The 17,987-nt window shown below is 45.5% G+C and overlaps 1 protein-coding gene across 5 annotated transcripts in view; it reads right to left on the minus strand.

The window, feature by feature from the left end:
* Positions 1–16,299, minus strand: part of HYKK (hydroxylysine kinase) — a 33,401-nt gene extending 17,102 nt beyond the window's left edge. The window contains exon 1 of one of the 5 annotated variants that reach the window (XM_033931845.1): positions 16,109–16,299. Coding sequence is in view for 1 of the 5 variants with exons in the window: in XM_033931843.1 (XP_033787734.1) it covers positions 4,350–4,386 (37 nt within the window). In the remaining 4 variants the exon portion in view is untranslated. Of the gene's footprint in view, positions 1–4,349; positions 4,453–5,465; positions 5,630–6,011; positions 6,150–13,240; positions 13,401–16,108 lie in introns of those variants that run through there. The other 4 variants (XM_033931847.1, XM_033931844.1, XM_033931846.1 and 1 more) reach the window with 4 other exon arrangements.
* Between the last annotated feature and the right edge of the window lie 1,688 nt (positions 16,300–17,987).

Here is a 17,987-nt window from a genome sequence, read left to right on the forward strand (position 1 = left end):
CGGCTGAGGGGAGCTAGGATTGAAGTCTACAAAATCCTGAGTGGTGTAGAATGGGTAGAAGTGGATCGATTTTTCACTCTGTCAAAAATTACAAAGACTACGGGATTCGCGATGAAGATACAGGAAAATACTTTTAAAACCAATAGGAGGAAATATTTTTTCACTCATAATTAAGCTCTGGAACGCATTGCCAGAAGTTGTGGTAAGAGCGGATAGCGTAGCTGGTTTTAAGAAAGGTTTGGACAGTTTCCTGGAGGAAAAGTCCATAGTCTGTTATTGAGAAAGACACTGTTTTCCCTGGATCGGTAATATGGAATGTTGCTACTCCTTGGGATTCTAGAATCTTGGTACTCTTTGGGGATTCTGCATGGAATGTTGCTACCCTTTGGGGTTCCGGAATCTTGCTGTTCTTTGAGATTCTGCCTGGAATCTTGATACTCTTTGGGGTTCTGGAATGTTGCTACTCCTTGGGCTTTGGCCAGGTTCTAGGGACCTGGATTGGCCACCGTGAGGACAGGCTACTGGGCTAGATGGACCATTGGTCTGACCCAGTAAAGCTATTCTTATGCTCTTATGTGAGCCAAGTATAAGACAATTAAGCCATTATAACATCACTGATGAGGTTGGCTCTGAGGCACTGTGGAATGAGGCATGACATCACAATCTCAGCTCTGGAATATTGCTACTCCTTGGGTTTTAGCTAGGTACTAGTGACCTGGATTGGCCTCTGTGCGAATGGGCTTGATGGACCATTGGTCTGACCCAGTAAGGCTATTCTTATGTTCTCAGGAATGGAAAATTCTACTTCAGTGTTCGCTCAGAAGAGCCCTCTCTGATACCTAGTTCAGGATACTAGTTTTCATTTGCAGTGGGCATGTTCTGGAAGCATGAGAAAATAGTATAACCCTTATTTAGATCCATTTCCCTATTTTTAACAGTAAGAACTTTTTAAATTCTGAAGTGAATTATATTTTCTTTATAATACAGTTAATAAACTTTATTTTCATTTTAGCACTGATGTTTCCGTTAGTTTTAGCAAACAACTAGTGGTATACAGATGGGAGGGGGGCATAGTCCCAGGTGCCAGATAGAAGGGGATACTAGAGGAGTTGAAAAAATACATGGGTATCTTCTGATATGGTGTTTATTGGGGGGGGGGGGGGATAAGCAGGCAATAGGCAAATGTAAGCATTGGCCGCTGGAGATCAATGATGTACCACTGTGCATAGTACACTAGAGCAGTGGTCTCAAACTCAAACCCTTTGCAGGGCCACATTCTGGATTTGTAGGTACTTGGAGGGCCTCAGAAATAAATAGTTAATGTCTTATTAAAGAAATGACAATTTTGCATGAGGTAAAACTCTTTATAGTTTATAAATCTTTCCTTTTGGCTAAGTCTTAATAATAATATTGTCATTTATAGCTAAGAGACACATGATCAAGAAACTGTTTTATTTTACTTTTGTGATTATGATAAACATACTGAGGGCCTCAAAATAGTACCTGGCGGGCCGCATGTGGCCCCCGGGCCGCGTGTTTGAGACCACTGCACTAGAGTGAAAACTACTAAAAACAGTCTGCCTTTTATTGTTTTACTAAATGTTACGCCCCGTTCAGGGTGGCACTGGGGCTGGGGCTCGACCTAGCTGTAGTCCCCCAAAGGCAGTCTCTGTCGGTCCCTCACTTTGATAGCAAGGTGCCTCCACCTGGAGAAAATAAGTGTTAGCAGGTAGGTTTACCCTTTTCTTCCCCAGGAAAAATCCAAAAAAGCCTCTGTGAACAAGGTTGGCTAATACATTACACAGGTTTATTTGAACTGTGTACATAGGTCTAATCATAAAGCAAATTGCCATGAATAGCTTTCAATAATTTCAATATTTCCACCCTTGATACTTATACAGTTAACCCAACAGTATTAGTCTATGTTTCAGATATCCAAAACCATAAGCTCATCGTCTTCTGGAACCTTTAAAACTCTCAGGCCCAGATTTTCAAAACTTTAACACCATTGCTAAACTGGTTTCCGACGGTTTAGCCTGCACGCATTTTAGCTGCAGATTATCAAAACGGATTATCTCTGTCTTTAGCGAAGTTTCTAGCAGTCTCCGATAATGACATACAAATGGGCTCCTCAACATTGAGCCGAGCCCTCCTGTGGATTCTTAAAAATTGCCGAGCCATTTTCCAAAAACGGCATTGGCTTTTAACTACAAAAATAAGTGACTGGTCCAGGAGGGCTGGTACAGTGACTGCACTGTTTTAAAACCCAGCATGGCAGTATCAGAGACTGCTAAAAAGCTTTGTTGTGATGCAGCAGAAGAGATGCTCATTTTCTCCCCTTGCATCACAACACGCCTCCCCAGCAGCTGCTGCTACCCCCCTTGCAGTGGGAGAGATGCCGATTCTCTCCCGCCGCAAATACCCCCCATAGCGAGAGAGATGCCACTCTCCCCCGCTACCATATAACACCCCCCTCCGCCTCTGACACCCCCCTTACCTCCATGTAGATGCGTGACCTAAGGGACACGGATTCCCTCCACCCAGCTGGCCCGCGTCTTCCAAAATGGGCTACTCCTCCCCGGTACATCCTGGAATGCACCGGGGAGGGGCCTGAGGCTCTGATTGGCCCAGGTTGTATAAGGCCACTTCCACCTGAGGCTCTGATTGATATACAATATGGGCCAATCAGAGCCTCAGGCCCTCCCTGGATGTACCAGGAAGGGGTCTAAGGCTCTGATTGGCCTGGATGCCTAAGGCCCCCTCCTATTACCAGCAATGGGCACATGCAAATTTAGCGAATCTTCGCTGCTGTCCGCTGAACTCATTTGCATGCGTGATTTTTTGAGAATGTCTCACCTTTTTTCATTTACTATCAAAATGCTGCGTTAGCAGACCATCGCTTTTTAACGTGGTTTTTTGAGAATCCTGGCCTCAGTTCTGTTTTAAAAATCTTTAAACTTTTTTCAGTTCTGACTGCCAACACTGTAACTGCAAGCTTCTCCCAAATTCCTGTTTAGTCAATAGGTGGGCGAGGCTGTGTACCTAACTCCCTCCTCTTCTTTCGCTGACGTAGAGGGGCCTTTGCCCAGGTTTGCAATCCCCCAAACCAAATTCCCTTGGATGGGTATGCAAACAGGTCTGGGTTCAACACTCCCAGGATTGGTCTCTCCTCCAGTCTCTATTCCTGAGGTGTCTTCCCCTCCCAGAGAGGGGCTCAATGATTCAGATGCTCCCTCTTGCTGGAAAAACTTCCTGCTGCAAACTTGACAGCATAAATGTAAGGGCAATTCAACTCCCCAGACTTCACACCCATCGCAGATAATCTGGCCCACAGGACTTCCATTCTCCACAGAGATCTCGATTTGGGCTATCAATCAGTGCATCATAATTAATCTCATGTTTGCAGCTGAGGTGTTCACACTTCTTCTCCCACTTCCGCTCCATATGGAATTGGAAAATTTGTGTGTGTTTTCGGTCTATGGTCTCCTCTCTCCCACCAGGACCCCCCCCCCACACACACACACACACGTTCCACTAATGTCACTACATCTCTCCCTCATGTGTCTAAATCTAGTGGGGAAACACCTCTTCCCCTGACGCTTACCGCCATTGGGAATGGACACCATTTTTATAACAGTCTTTTCCTGTCCATTCTCTGCCCCATTGGTACGCATAATTTTCATTAGGCACTTCCACCATGGTCTTTCCACTCTGTTTATCTCTTGGAGGCAAGTCAACAGTTTGTAGACTTTTTCTGCTTTTGTCATCACTATTGTGTCTCTCTGGGAATTTGTAATCCTTTTGCCCCATTTTTTTGTAACCATGGTCTCACTCACACACAGTCTGTGGGCACCGGTCAGCTCTTTGGGTCAGGCACCCGTGACCAGGGTTTATAGAAAGAAAATTTATTTGGAAGTTTTAAATTCTATTGAGCTGGGCATAGCCCAGGGCCAGACTTACTCCAGTAGGCTAAATGATCACAATCCTGGGGTTCAATCACCACACTCGGGCCAGGATTTTCAAAAACCTGCATTAAAAAAATTGTGCATGCAAATAAGATCGACGGACAGCAGCAAAGATTTCCATCGCTGATGGGCACATGCGCAGAAAAAACCACCGTAAAAAATAAACAACCCACTACCCTTGTCTTGTGATGCAGCAGGAGAGATGCCCACTCTCTCCTGCTGCATTAAATTTTTAAAATCCAGCCGCAACCTGACCCAAATGCCCCCCCCAGCAGCAGGAGAGATGCCCACTCTCTTTTGCTGCACTAAACTACCATCTGCGACTCAATCGCTTCCCCACTAGTAATGACCTCCCCTCCTTCCCGCCGCACCCCTCCTCCTTACCTGAACAGATGAGCCGGACGAAGGTAGACATCCTCATCACAGCTGCTACATCGTCTTCTAAAATGGGTATTCCCCTCCCCAGTGCATCATGGGATGCACCAAGGAGGGGCTTGATGCTCTGATTGGCCTAGGGCATTTAAGGCCCCTCCTATGGGGTGTCCAAGCCAATCAGAGCCCTAGGACTCTTCCCGATGCATCCTGGGAGGGGCCTGAAGCTCTGATTGGCCCAAGATGTTTAAGGCCTCCTGTAGGAGGGGCCTTAAACACCCTGGGCCAATCTGAGCCTCAGGCCCCTCCCCGGTGCATCCCAAGATGAGGATGTCCACCTCCATACAGCTCATCTGTTTAGGTAAGAGGAAAAGGTGTGGCAGAGATGTCAGTTCAGGTGGGCATCTCTCCTGCTGTAGAGGGGGGTCGCGGCCAGGATTTTAGGGAAGGAGTGTTGTTATGCAGCAGAGAGAATGAGCATCTCTCCTGCTGCATCACAACACAGGGCTTTCTAGCAGTCTCCGACACCAATCAGCAACCCTGGACCAGTCGCTTTTTTTGTCGCCAAAAGCCAATGCCACATTTTGAAAATGGCTCGGCATTTTTAAAGAATCCACCGGAGGGCTCATTTCAATGTTGAAGAGCCCATTTGCATGTCAGTGTTGGAGACTGCTAGAAACCTCGCTAAAGACGGAGATAATCCATTTTGATAATCTGCCACTAAACTGCATACAGACTAAACCACCAGAAAAGAGTTTAGTAACGGTGTTAAACTTTCAATAATCTTGCCCTCAGTACTTATTTTATTCTCTTACCAAGGGAATCAAGCCGAGACCAAGGTGCAATTGATAATTGGCAATTTACTTGAACCTGATTGCAAAATCAAAGCATAACCTATTTAGTTTCTTGTCGTGAAAATATTGAAACTGTTTTACAAGTCATTCATGATTAAGTCACTTCAAGAACACTTCAGTTATGTTCTCCAATCTGTTCCCTCCACTCTTTTGTACACGTGTTGAGCTGCTCCAGGGCCCCACCCTCTTTCCTCAGCCCAGGACTACTGTATCTTTCCTGCCAAGCTGGATCACTCCTCATAGGCTCTGCAAGAACCAGGGTCTTTTCACTCACAGTTTCCCACACTCCTTACTCTTCTCTCCTGGTGACTCCTTGGAAAAGTAAAGTCTCTTATATTCTCTCTCAGTGAAACTCTCCAGGTTCTACTTTCTCTTCTCTCAATCTGTGGTTTGTTCTGACTTTTTCCTCCACAAGCAGTCAGTACCTTCAGGAGTCTCCCTCAGTACTAGGGCTCTGGCTGGAGAATCAGAATAACCAAAAGTCTTGATCTCGTGCCTCTTTTATACTGTTCTCCCTCCCAATCAGGCAACGGAGATCCAAATTCTCCCACCGATTTCTTCTATCCACATCACATATACACACTCTCTCAGTGACTCCTGAAAGAATCCGGTTCCTCCTGCTCTGTAGCAGAGGCATTCTTTGGAGAGGTCACATATGGAAACCATTAGTAAGTTAACTGTTAACACACAGCTAGAAATCTGTTCTAAAACTTGAATGCAGAGTTCTACCCTATTCTTATTACATGGGCTTTTATAATTTCCACTAAAACCCAGCAGGAAAACCGCATTTCAGAAGAGCTGAAGCAAGGTACAGCCTCACCTCAGAGTCCATCCTCTGTCAGCAGGGAAAGAGCATCCAGCTTCATCTGGCGATCTTTGGTCCTGTTAGTAAAATACTGCCTCTACGTCAAGACCTTCCTCTTCTGGATCAGGGCCCAGGGTTCTTTCCACAGGATGCCTAACCAGTTTCATTAATTTATTCAAGGAGAGGAAAGCAAAAGCATATAAAAAGCTGAGACCATTAACCATTTGTAGTCAGCCCATGCTAACTGAAGCTTACCCAACGACATCCAGTAGTTTGAGGATTTGGGGGGGGGGGGGGGGGGGGGCCAACTGCCCCTGCAGGTTCAAACCTAATCAGCTGTTAAGTAGCCAGTCCTAGAGTAGCCAATCGCCTGCATTTGAACTGGCTAGACCAGTGGTCTCAAACTCAAACCCTTTGTAGGACCACATTTGGGATTTGTAGGTACTTGAAGGGCCGCAGAAAAAATAGTTAATGTCTTATTAAAGAAATGACAATTTTGCATGAGGTAAAAAACTTTATAGTTTATAAATCTTTCCTTTTGGCTAAGTCTATATAATAATATTGTAATTTATAGCTAAAGAGATATATGATCAAGAAACTATTTTATTTTACTTTTGTGATTATGATAAACATAACGAGGGCCTCAAAATAGGACCTGGCGAGCGGCATGTGGCCCCCGGGCCGCGCATTTGAGACCACTGGGCTAGACCTATTTTCTCTCCCCATTGCTTTCCCCTCCCCCAAAGTCTGCAAGACTATACACAGGGAATGGTGTCTCATCTTATGCTACCCGGGACTCGAGGACTAGCTTCCAGGCGCTTTCTTCCCCACTCCTGGCTCAAATTTCACAACCAGATAGTGTGCGCTTCCACTGTGACCCTTCTCCTTTAACCTTCTGCCACTACACCGACTGCCTCATAATTTTATTTGTCCTCAGGTGAGCAATTCCTCCTTACATAGAGGATTTATTTATTTATTATTTTAGGTATTTGTATACCACCTATCAAAGTTATCTAAGCGGTTTACAATCTGGTGCTCAAGCATTTTCCCTATATGTCCCGGTGGGCTCACAATCTATCTAACGTACCTGGGGCAGGGGAGGATTGAGTGACTTGCTCAAGGTCACAAGGAGCAGCATAGGATTTGAACCCACAACCTCAGGGTGCGGAGGCTGTAGTTCTAACAGTGTTTTACAACCTTTTTTGGGCAAAGGCACACTTGTTTCATGAAAAAAATCACGAGAAAATGTTAAAAAATTTAACTCTGTGCCTATATTGACTATATATAAAGTAATTCTCTTGAATAGGAATCAAATAAACACAAAGAAAGTATTTTATAATGCTGCCACCGCCACTGGGGAATAGGCTGCCACTGCCACCATCGGGAACAGGCCGGCACCGAGTTCTCCCTGCTTCTCTTCCCCGCGGGGCCGACCAACTCTCGCCACCCGTCGTCAATTCTAACGTCGGAGAGGACGTTCTAGGCCAGCCAGGCATCGACTACATCGGGGAACGCTTGCGATCGGCTATATGTTAGCTGCAGGGCAGGCAGGAACAGAAGACGAGCCTCACGGCTCGAGATGTATTGAACTCCGCGGGTCCCCCGTCCAGCTCTCTCCTGTCCACATGGAGCGGACCGCCCCTCTCCCTAGACTGGTGGTACTGCCCTGATGGCAGCCCTGACCGTACGGCACACCAGGCAACATCTCGCGGCACACTAGTGTGCCGCGGAACAGCGGTTGAAAAACACTGCTCTAGGCCACGCCTTCATTCACAATAATTAAATACATACCATAATGGATAACTTTACAGCTGATGAACAAAAAATTTGTAAAGCTTCTGTCCGTTTCATCTAAACCAGGGTTTTTCAACCAGTTTTTTTTAAGTTGAAACACCCTTGACGGATAATGCTGACAATGTGACACTGCATAAACAATCCTCACAGACCTTTGGCCTGACAAGTTATAGCAGTTCTTAGGAGTTACATGTAACCATGCAGAGCAGTCACAAAACTCTTGATCTCTCCCAAACAGCTGCAGATCAAAACTACAACATTTCTTCATGAAGTTATCAGGTGAAAAAAATATTCTGATTCTCATGTCAGCTGAGCAATAGCAGCATAAATCTCTCCACTACCAGACTGTGAGATGGCTGAACAAGGTTATAGCAGAGAACCCTCCAAACAGAGCCAAAACACGCTTTGCAAGTGAACCAAAGTTTATTTTCAAACACTCTTGAGCTTGATTTTGCTCAGGTTCAGATCAGAATAATACATTCAAGAAACCAAAAAGTCAAAAGTAAAGTTTTATGTTACAAAGAGAATATACTTGTGTTTAGCAGCTGCCACGCCCCAAACACAGGGATAGCAGAATTATCTCTCATATCAAAGTCTGGCCCTTACCAGGCTACGGAATAACGTTCACACTTCAAGAAATTAGTGGCTTACTTCAGCCTAGTAGTTTGTGAAACAGTTTATAACTTACAGCCAGGACCCCTTTTTCTTACCTTCCTTTGGGCTCTAGCTCTAGCTCCTCCTTTTATGATTCCTGCTAATTGCTTCCAGGTCTCCTGTTCTCCCCCACCCCTCCCCCGTTAAGGAAGAAGTACAATTTTTAAGGTGTCTCTGAATCTGAAGGGAATGGCAGGGTTCTATACTCTCCCTGATATGAATTCTTAAGGGGGTGCCGAGTCGGGGGGGGGGGCGTCTCCCAAAGAGGGAGAGGCAGGGTTCTATAAACTGCCTAATACCCTCCCCTCTCAGCTGAACCCCCATCTGGTTGAGCACCTGCCTAGCCAGATTCCACCACCAGGGAAAGAAAATACAATACAATACAATTTCTTGCAGGGAATCATTGCAGCTTACGGCAAGAAGGGTTAACATTGTGAGAAGCGAGTTTGGTATTTGCCTGCACCCGGCCTTCTCGATGTCAAACTTTGAAGCCAAAAGCCTGGAGACGCATGAACCATTTTGCATGATATGACCATTGGATACTCTGTCGAAAATAGAACTAGAACCAAGACAATCTCAATATATGAATCAAATAGTGAAACCTAAATATGAAGGTTGAGAATGTAAAATGATGCAATTTTTCACATACACTCAGATTTGTGTAATCCGACCAAGAGCCGTGATGGGACAGTGGGTTCGGCTATAGGAGCCACGGCTCTTGGTCGGATTACACAAATCTTAGTGTATGTGAAAAATTGCACTATTTTACATTCTCAACATTCATATTTAAGTTTCACTATTTGATTCATATATTGAGATGTCTTGGTTCTAGTTATATTTTCGTCATTGATTTTGACCTCTCACTTCTGCATATTTTTGAGAGCTTTTTCCTCACCTCTTATTATTATTTTTGCATTGGATACTCTGTGACAGGTTATTCATTGGAGAGGGGCATGGTCGGTGAGCAAAAAGAAAAGTCATCCCAGTAAGTTGTACTGAAATATTTCTAGTGCCCATTTGATGGCTAGAGCCTCTCTCTATTACAGCATAATGTTCCCTCAGGAAGAGCTTGCAGCTAATAAAGACAATGGGATGCTCCTTACCGTCCAGTTCTTGGTCTAAGATGGCTCACAAGTCTGTGCGAGGCGTTCATTCGTACTATGAAGGGACGGTTGAAATATGGGTTAATTAATACTGGCCCTGAGCATATCTCTTGCTTTAATGCGTGGAAAGCTGTGTCTAACTCCTCTGACCACCGAATCACCTCCAGAGCCCTTTTCTGTAAAAGTCTGGTCAATGGCTCGGCTTTTTCAGCAAAATCAGGTATAAAACATCTATAGTAGCACACCAGTCCCAGGAATGCTCACACCTGTTTTTTGGCATGAGGCACTGAGATCTGGGTGATAGCATCTACTTTCTGGATTTAGGGTTTGATCTGACCTCTTCCCATTGTATACCCGAGGTACTGGACTTCTTGTCCCCCCCCCCCCCAAACAACATTTCTTTGGGTTTGCTGTTAACACTACTTGTTGTAAACTATCCAACATGACTTCTATGTGTATCAGGTGGGATCTTCAGCTGCAGCTATAAATGACTATCATCCAGATAAGCGACTGCATAGGTTTGGTGAGGCTTTAACAGATGGTCTACCAAGTGTTGAAAAGTACTGGGACCCTATGAAGGCCAAGAGGCAGGACAGTGAACTGAAAAAGCCCTTAGGGTGCAGAAAAAGCCATTTTCTCCTTAACTCTCGTAAGGGGTACCAGCCAACACCCCTTTGTCAAGTCTAATGTGGAGATAAACTGGGTTCCTCCCACCCATTCGATCAGTTCATCTACCCTTGCCATAGGTTACACCTCTAGTTTGGAAACTGCATTCACTCGCCTGAAATCAATACAAAACCGGATGGTGCAATCTGGCTTTGGTACGAGGACACGGCGAAGGCCAATTGCTGGTGGACTCTTCGATAACCCTGAGTTTCAACATGTCTGCAACCTCTTTCATGACAGTTTGTTGTCTGGTCGCTGGTATCATAAAGGGTTGCTGTCAGACTACCACTGGGCTCTGTGATAATGTCATGTATTGCCAGGTGAAATCATCCCAATTTTACGGAGAATACATCCTGATTCTGTCATACCAATTGTTTTAGGTCTTTCTTTCTGGGCTGCCAAGGTTGCTTCCACTAAGGAACTTACTGAGGCTTAGGAACCTCTCCCATCTCAATTCCAAAGTAATCTTTTTGAACCAGGGCTGCTGTTAGCAGAACCCATTCCTTTAGAAAATTAACATGGGTTAGTTTGGTTTTATCTTTTTTTTCCAGATGCAATACATCATAATTGACAGGTCCGGTCTGTTCCATTATCTCACTTGCACAACCATTTATTTTCAGATGAGGGTAGGAGGACCAAGACTTGATTTCCTGGCTGGATGGTCCTCTGTCTTGCTTTAATGTTTTAAGCTTGCCACGTCAGGGTTCTTTCTAAGCAAAGTTGGACTGCCTTTCCAGCCTTTTTATTCTTTTCAATATTGTCAGAACAAACCCAGCCAAGTTTGTACCTTGGCTGGGCTCTTCCTGGTCTCTCGAATTACATCCAAGATCCCTCAGGGTCTCTGTCCATATAATAGTTCAAACAGTGAAAATCCTATTGAACTCTGGAGTAACTCCTGAATAGCAAACATGTATGGCAGAAGGGACTCCCAGTTCTTCCCATCTTCTCTCTCATCCTTAGGAGACCCTTTATCCTATTGGGTGGTGTGGGCATTGTGCTTCGTCCCTCAGGGGGTGGGCGGGGGGGGGGGGTTTGCTGTGGTTTTGATGGATCTGTGGTTAGTTTTAGAGTTTTTGGGACTATAACTACTGTTTAATTTGCTGACAGCAATGTTGGTGTTTTCCTTTGCACTTTGCTGTTGCTGTGTGTTATTGCTGTATACTTATCTATATTTTTCAATAAAAGCTTTCATTTAAAAAAAAAAAAAAAAAGGACTCATCCTTCACTTAGGCCTATTTAAACTTCCCCAGTGGTTGTCTCCCTACTCCAGTTGGGTAGGTCATCCAGTGGCTTTGGGTTCCCCTTTTCCCCAGACTCAGGACCCTTATCCACTATAGCTCCTAAATTCCATTTACCTTGTACATTTCTCTGTTGTCACTGTTGGCAGGGTCATTTTGAGTCTGTTACCTATAGGTCTGGGTTTTCTAGAGGGAATATCCTGGGAAAAGTCCCTTCATTCAATTCCATAGAAGTCTAAGTTAACTGGGCCCAGGAAGCCCACTCCTAGCTTGGGGAAGTCCCTTCCCAATATGACAGGGTGAGGAAGCCATGGTAATACTTCCACTTCCAACTGGACCTGGCTTTCAGGAGTCTAGAGGGATATTTCAGCTGTTGGACATCGCCTTCTGTCGCCGTGGATACAAGATAAGTCCTCAGTCAGGTCATACTAGATTTGGTGTCGCATAAGAAGTTCCCCTCCCCCATCAGAGTATTAACAGTGCCTGAGTCTATCAGGGCCAGATGGAGTCTTCCGTTTAACTAGATTTCCAACAGGCAATTTCTTCCGCCATCCTGAGGGTTCTCTACCAGTTGGCAGATATGAGATTCTACCCTATTTACATCCATTGCCTCGTCAATTAGCCCGGGACAATTCCTCACAAAATGGCCCTTGGTCCCACATGTAAAAAGGTGGTAGTGTTTACGTCTGGTCTGTGGTTCAACCAAGGTTGCCTGTTTCTTGAAAGGCCAGTCTTCATTCTGCTTCACCATCTTTTTCTCTCTGGTTGTCCCAGTTCCCCAGTGTCTGAACTCCCTCCTCGGGGAACTCAAGGTAAAAGCCATATTTTGGGGCTCTGCCCTTCCAGTTCCCATCCTGTCCCATCTATTAGAGAGACTTTCAGCTGGTTTATACTCTCTACATCCTTTCCCTTTACTTTGAGCCTGGTGGAAGGCTTCAACGGCCTTAACTGCTATCTCCGGGGATAAATCCAACTGTTGGCAAACCCACTGCTTCCTGGATGGTGGTAGTCCTTCCAGGAATTGTTCCAAAAATACAAGCTTTGCAACTTCAGGACCTGATTTCCCCTCAGGTTGTAGCTACTGCTATTCTATTTATTTCAGCCGGAAAAGGAAACTCTGCAGGTTCTCCTTACCTTGCAACGAGGTATTCCTGAACCGTTAGCGGTATACTTCTGGGGTACAGTCGGCACATTCTAAAATGGTGTCCTTCACTGGATTGACAACCCACACACAGGTAAAGTTTATATCCTGGAAGAGGAGATACTTAAGATTTCCAATATCAGAGCTACAAGACCAACACATTTTAGAGAATGTTGAATTAAAAAAGGTGAGATTGGATAGGAGTCCAGTGCATTCTACGAGTCAAAAAACCCCCAAAAAACTCTGCATATTGGATAGAGAAATTAAATATGGAATGCCAAATATATCTCCAATCAACATTAGAAATACTATACTCAGGCCCGGAGTCTGTATAGAACGCCCGGTCTCAGAAGCTGACTGGCATCCTATATAGAATCGGGCCTAAGACCACCTAAAGTAAACCTGATTCTCTAACCAACGTCCATGTTACAGACGCCGGTTAGAAAATCTAGTTGTTGTAGACACAGTTGCTAATCTTATCACGGCAAGGGATTTCCCTGCCACGATAAGTTTAGTGGCTGCCAGTGCCCCCCCCCCCCTTTGAATAAAACCAGCAGGAGGGTGCCCAATCTCTTCTGCTGGAAACCCCCTACCTGGATACCCCCACCCGAACCCCTCCTAACCCCCTTCCCTGGACTCCCCTCTAACCTGAAACAATGGCCGGATGAACGGGTCTTCCCTCTGTCTGTCTGGCAGGTCCACCTCTGTCGGAATGAGGTGGGGATGCACTGGTGAGGGGCCTAAGGCCTGATTGGCCCAGGTGCCTAAGGCCCGTCTGAACTGTCCTCTGACATTGGTGTTTCAGGTCCTTCTCTCTCCCGTGTTTGCATGCTCTTCAATTTCTCTGAGTGTTCTCTGGTGACAAATGATTTCTGTGTCTTATATAATGCACAGGCAAATCTTTCAGCTTTTCTTCTGCAAATTATAGGGAAGATGTTTATGCCTATCAGATACAGTAGAATCTCGATTAACCGGGACTCTCACACACCTGGCAAAAAAATCACCAGTGGGAAAAAGTCCCCCAAAGCACTAGCGGCAGTGTCCTAAACTCTGCAAATCCTCCCTCGCTCAAGCCCCCAAGCACTACAAACCCCTCCCCCCAGCGCAGCAGCCCTCCTCCCTCAAGGCCCGAAATGGCACAAGCAGGCAGTAGTCCTAAGCTGTGAACTCCCTTGCTCCCTTGCTCTCTTCCTTACCTAAGTGCACAGTCAGCGGGAGGCAGCCTCAAACAGGCTGCTCGCAGACAGCCCCAGCAGGGCCTTTCCTCTGACGCACTTGTGCCTCCTGCTGACCACTGCACTTCAGATAAGGAAGAGAGGGAGGGAAGGGGTTTGCGGACCGCCACCTGCTTCTACCACTTTCGGGGCTTGAGGGAGGGAGGAGAGCTTTGCGGATCAGGACCACTACCGCGCTGGTGCTTTGGGGTGGGAGATAAGGGGAGATTGAGAGTGTGTCAGACAAGGTTTCTAACACACTCTTAATTAACCAGCTATTCGGTATCCACCAATCCCCGTGGGTGCTGGATAACTGAGATTCTACTGTATTCCCTAATTTTCTAACAACACTCTGTCTCCTTTATCTAAATCAGTGGTTCCCAAACCTGTCCTGGGGGACCCCCAGCCAGTCAGGTTTTCAAGATATCCCTAATGAATATGCTTGAAAGAGATTTGCATACCTGTAACTTCCATTATATGCAAATCTCTCTCATGCATATTCATTAGGGATATCTTGAAAACCTGACTGGCTGGGGGTGCCCCAGGACAGGTTTGGGAACCACTGATCTAAATCAATATGTTTAACCTTTAGATCAGGGGTGTCAAAGTCCCTCCTCGAGGGCTGCAATCCAGTCGGGTTTTCAGGATTTCCCCAATGAATATGCATGAGATCTCTTAGCATGCAGTGAAAACAGGTAAATCCTGAAAACCCCACTGGATTGCGGCCCTCGAGGAGGGACTTTGACACCCCTGCTTTAGATCATATCTTTGTTTCTTTTGCCACGTTTAAAGGCAGACTCTGCAGCTAAAATGTAGGCCTCTCCTAGTGGCTCTTTTAACTTTTGCAAATATCCTTTGAATGTCTGAGGCAATGAACCATCTGCTGCAACACCAAACATCAGAAAGTATGGTGAATATCCAGTAGCATTATTCCATGTACAGCTATGTGCATGCACTACACAGCACACATACTGTAACCACACTGCAGCCCCAGGCCAGAGCTCAACAGCACTCTCATGGTTAACAACAAAAGTGCACCGGCATGTGACCTGGACTGGAGTCACCCTGCAGGTTTTCCACAGAACTTAATCAAAACTCAAACACGGTGGTTAGAATGGCAAAAATGCAAACTTTACTTGTTCAAAATCAAAGTCAAAATGGCATAAAGTTCACAGTAACCAACAAATGTTCAAACTGGAAACAAAATAAGGCCAGAGGAAAACTCTGGCAGGCTTCAGGATTTATACTCCTTATGAAATAGTTCTCTCTGTGATTCGCACTCTCACAGAGCAGCTTACACTATAGCTTTCTTTTCCTCCCAAGTCTGCTCCTCAGTAGGACTCAGGAAAGTTCATAGCATTCAAAAACCCAGTTCCCAGAGATATCCTTGTTCACTCCAATCTCCAGGCAAACACATACAAAAATAAAGCCTCCAGCCTGAAAACTGTAGCAGGGCTGGGTAAAGAGGAGTCCATTAAGCTTGCCATCAAAAGCACACAAAACAGCTTTCAAACTTCCCTCCCAGGTGTTGGCAAACCTCTCCCCACTTACTCTTAGCTTAAGAAAAAACTAGTGTTTAAGCCCATTACAGTAACGGGTGCTAGAATATATACCTGTCTGTCTTTCTTTATTTATGTCTCTCTCCCTGCTCCTGTCTCTTTCTTCCTTTCTTTCTTTCTGTCTCTCTCCCTCCTGCTATTTTTCTCTCTCTCTCCCTGGCACCCTTTGTCTGTCTGTCTTTCTTTCTGTCTGTCTTCCCCCACCCCACTTTCCTTTGCAGAAGTAGCAGTGATGTTTCCCTTCCCCTCCAGGTCCCTGTGAAGTAGTAGCAGCATTTCCCCCCCTTTCCCTTCTCTCCCCCCCCCTTTTCTTTGCAGAAGCAGCAGTGATATTTCCCTTCCCCTCCAGGTCCCTGTGAAGTAGTAGCAGCATTTTCCCCTACCCCCATTCCCTTCTCTCCCCCCCCTTTCCTTTGCAGAAGCAGCAGTGATATTTCCCTTCCCCTCCAGATCCCTGTGAAGTAGTAGCAGCATTTCCCCCCCACCCACCCCCCATTCCCTTCTCTCCCCCCCCCCCCACACACTTTCCTTTGCAGAAGCAGCAGCGATATTTCCCTTCCCCTCCAGGTCCCTTCTGAAGCAGTAGCACGGAACAGGGATTACAGATCACGCAGGTCTGAGTGCGCATGCGCGGCTAGCGTTTTATTATTTTAGATTGTCCAGTATAGAAAAGACTTTGGCAGTGACTAGGAGCGGGGAAAGGAACCTAGCCATAAAAATAAGAGGAAAAAAACACAACTCACAGTGACTCAGCACAGGCAGAAAAACAGGAGCTGCCAATCCTCAGGCCTTTCCTTGCAGCACAATCAAATACACACTGGCTCCTGCTGCAAAAGGTGGTGTGGACCTCAGCTTCTTCCACACCCAGGTCTAAGGCATTGCCCTAGCTTGCCAGACATGCCTTACTTGGGAAAAACCTCTTATCTTCCTCTCACCTCCTCTAACAAGAGCAAACTAATGACTTTTAAAGGAAAGAGGCCACGCCCTACTCTACCTGCACCTGATCTCCCCGGGCTCCTCTCTGGCTCCCCCCAGTGGGCTTTAATGAAAACACCGGGACCAAGGCAGGCACGGAGCCTGACCGGTCACAATACTGATTCCGGTCTCTCTTTTGCATGGTCTGTAGTGTACCCATGTTTTGAAGTCTCCTGTTAAATCTTGCAGGTTGAGGATCTCACAGAGGATGATAAGGAGTAGTATGTGACTTCCATATTCTAGCCTGGGTTGGCCAGTGTTGGAAACAGAATGCTGGGCTTGATGGACCTTCGGTATGTCCCTGTATGACAATTCTTATGTTCTTATAGTCTTATGGTGCAAAAAAAAGGGACGGGATGACTTCCCTGTGAGGAAAGGCTAAAGCAGCTAGGGCTCTTCAGCCTGGAGAAGAGACAGCTCAGGAGAGAAAGAGATCTATAAACTACTGAGTGGAGTGGAACAGGTAGATGTGAGTCACTCGTTTACTCTTTCCAAAAATACTAGGACTAGGAGGTATACGTAATGAAGTTACTAGGTAAGTAGTAGATTTAAAACAAACAGGATAAAATATTTCTTCACTCAACATTTAATAAAACTCTGGAATTCTTTGCCAGAAAATGTGGTGAAAGCAGTTAGCTTAGCAGGGTTTAAAAAACAACCAAACAAGGTTTAGATAACTTCCTAAAAGGGAAGTACATAAGCTACTTTAAAATGGAGGTGGGGGAATCCATTGCTGATTCCTAGGACAAGCAGCATAAAATCTGTTTTACTCCTTGGGATCTTGCCAGGTACAAAACTACTCTGGCTTGGCCCAAAATTAGATCAGTTACCCACACTCATTCCACTACCTTCTGGTCCCACACTGCAGATCGAATTCTCAAGCAAAGTTTTGGGCATCATTATTGACTCTACACTTTCCTTTAATGATCATCTCAACTCTCTGGTAAAAAAAAAAAATGTTTTTTTAGTCTTCACATGTTGAGGAAAGTGAGATCCTACTTCCGCCAACAAGATTTTGCTGTCCTTGTACAATCAATCATTCTTTCCAGACTGGACTATTGTAATTCCATCTATCTAAGTCTAACCAAGAAAAATCTTCAAAGACTTCAGAGGATCCAGAACACTGCAACCAGGTTAATCTTCGCAAAAAGCAAATTCAATCATGTTTCCTCGCTTCTGTCAAAACTTCACTGGCTTCCGGTGATTTCTAGGATTCACTTTAAATGTACCTGCCTAATTTTCAAGATCCTACATGGCATTCTTCCACCCCTAATCCCACTATCCTGGAATTCTTCGAGACCTAACACTACCTAGACGAGGAGAACCTAAGTGATCCCCACCAACACGGATTCACCCAGGGCAGATCCTGCCAATCTAATCTAATTAGCTTTTTTGACTGGGTTACTAGACAACTGGATGCCGGAGAGTCACTGGACATAGTATATTTGGACTTCAGTAAAGCTTTTGATAGCGTCCCACACCGAAGGTTATTGAACAAGCTGAAATCGATAGGATTAGGGGACACTCTAACTACATGGGTTGGGGATTGGCTGAGCGGTAGACTTCAGAGGGCGGTGGTAAATGGTACCCCATCCAAAACGTCAGACGTGATAAGTGGAGTGCCGCAGGGCTCAGTCTTGGGCCCGA

The sequence above is a fragment of the Geotrypetes seraphini genome, chromosome 2, assembly GCF_902459505.1.
Source record: "Geotrypetes seraphini chromosome 2, aGeoSer1.1, whole genome shotgun sequence".
NCBI classification, from domain to species: Eukaryota; Metazoa; Chordata; class Amphibia; order Gymnophiona; family Dermophiidae; genus Geotrypetes; species Geotrypetes seraphini.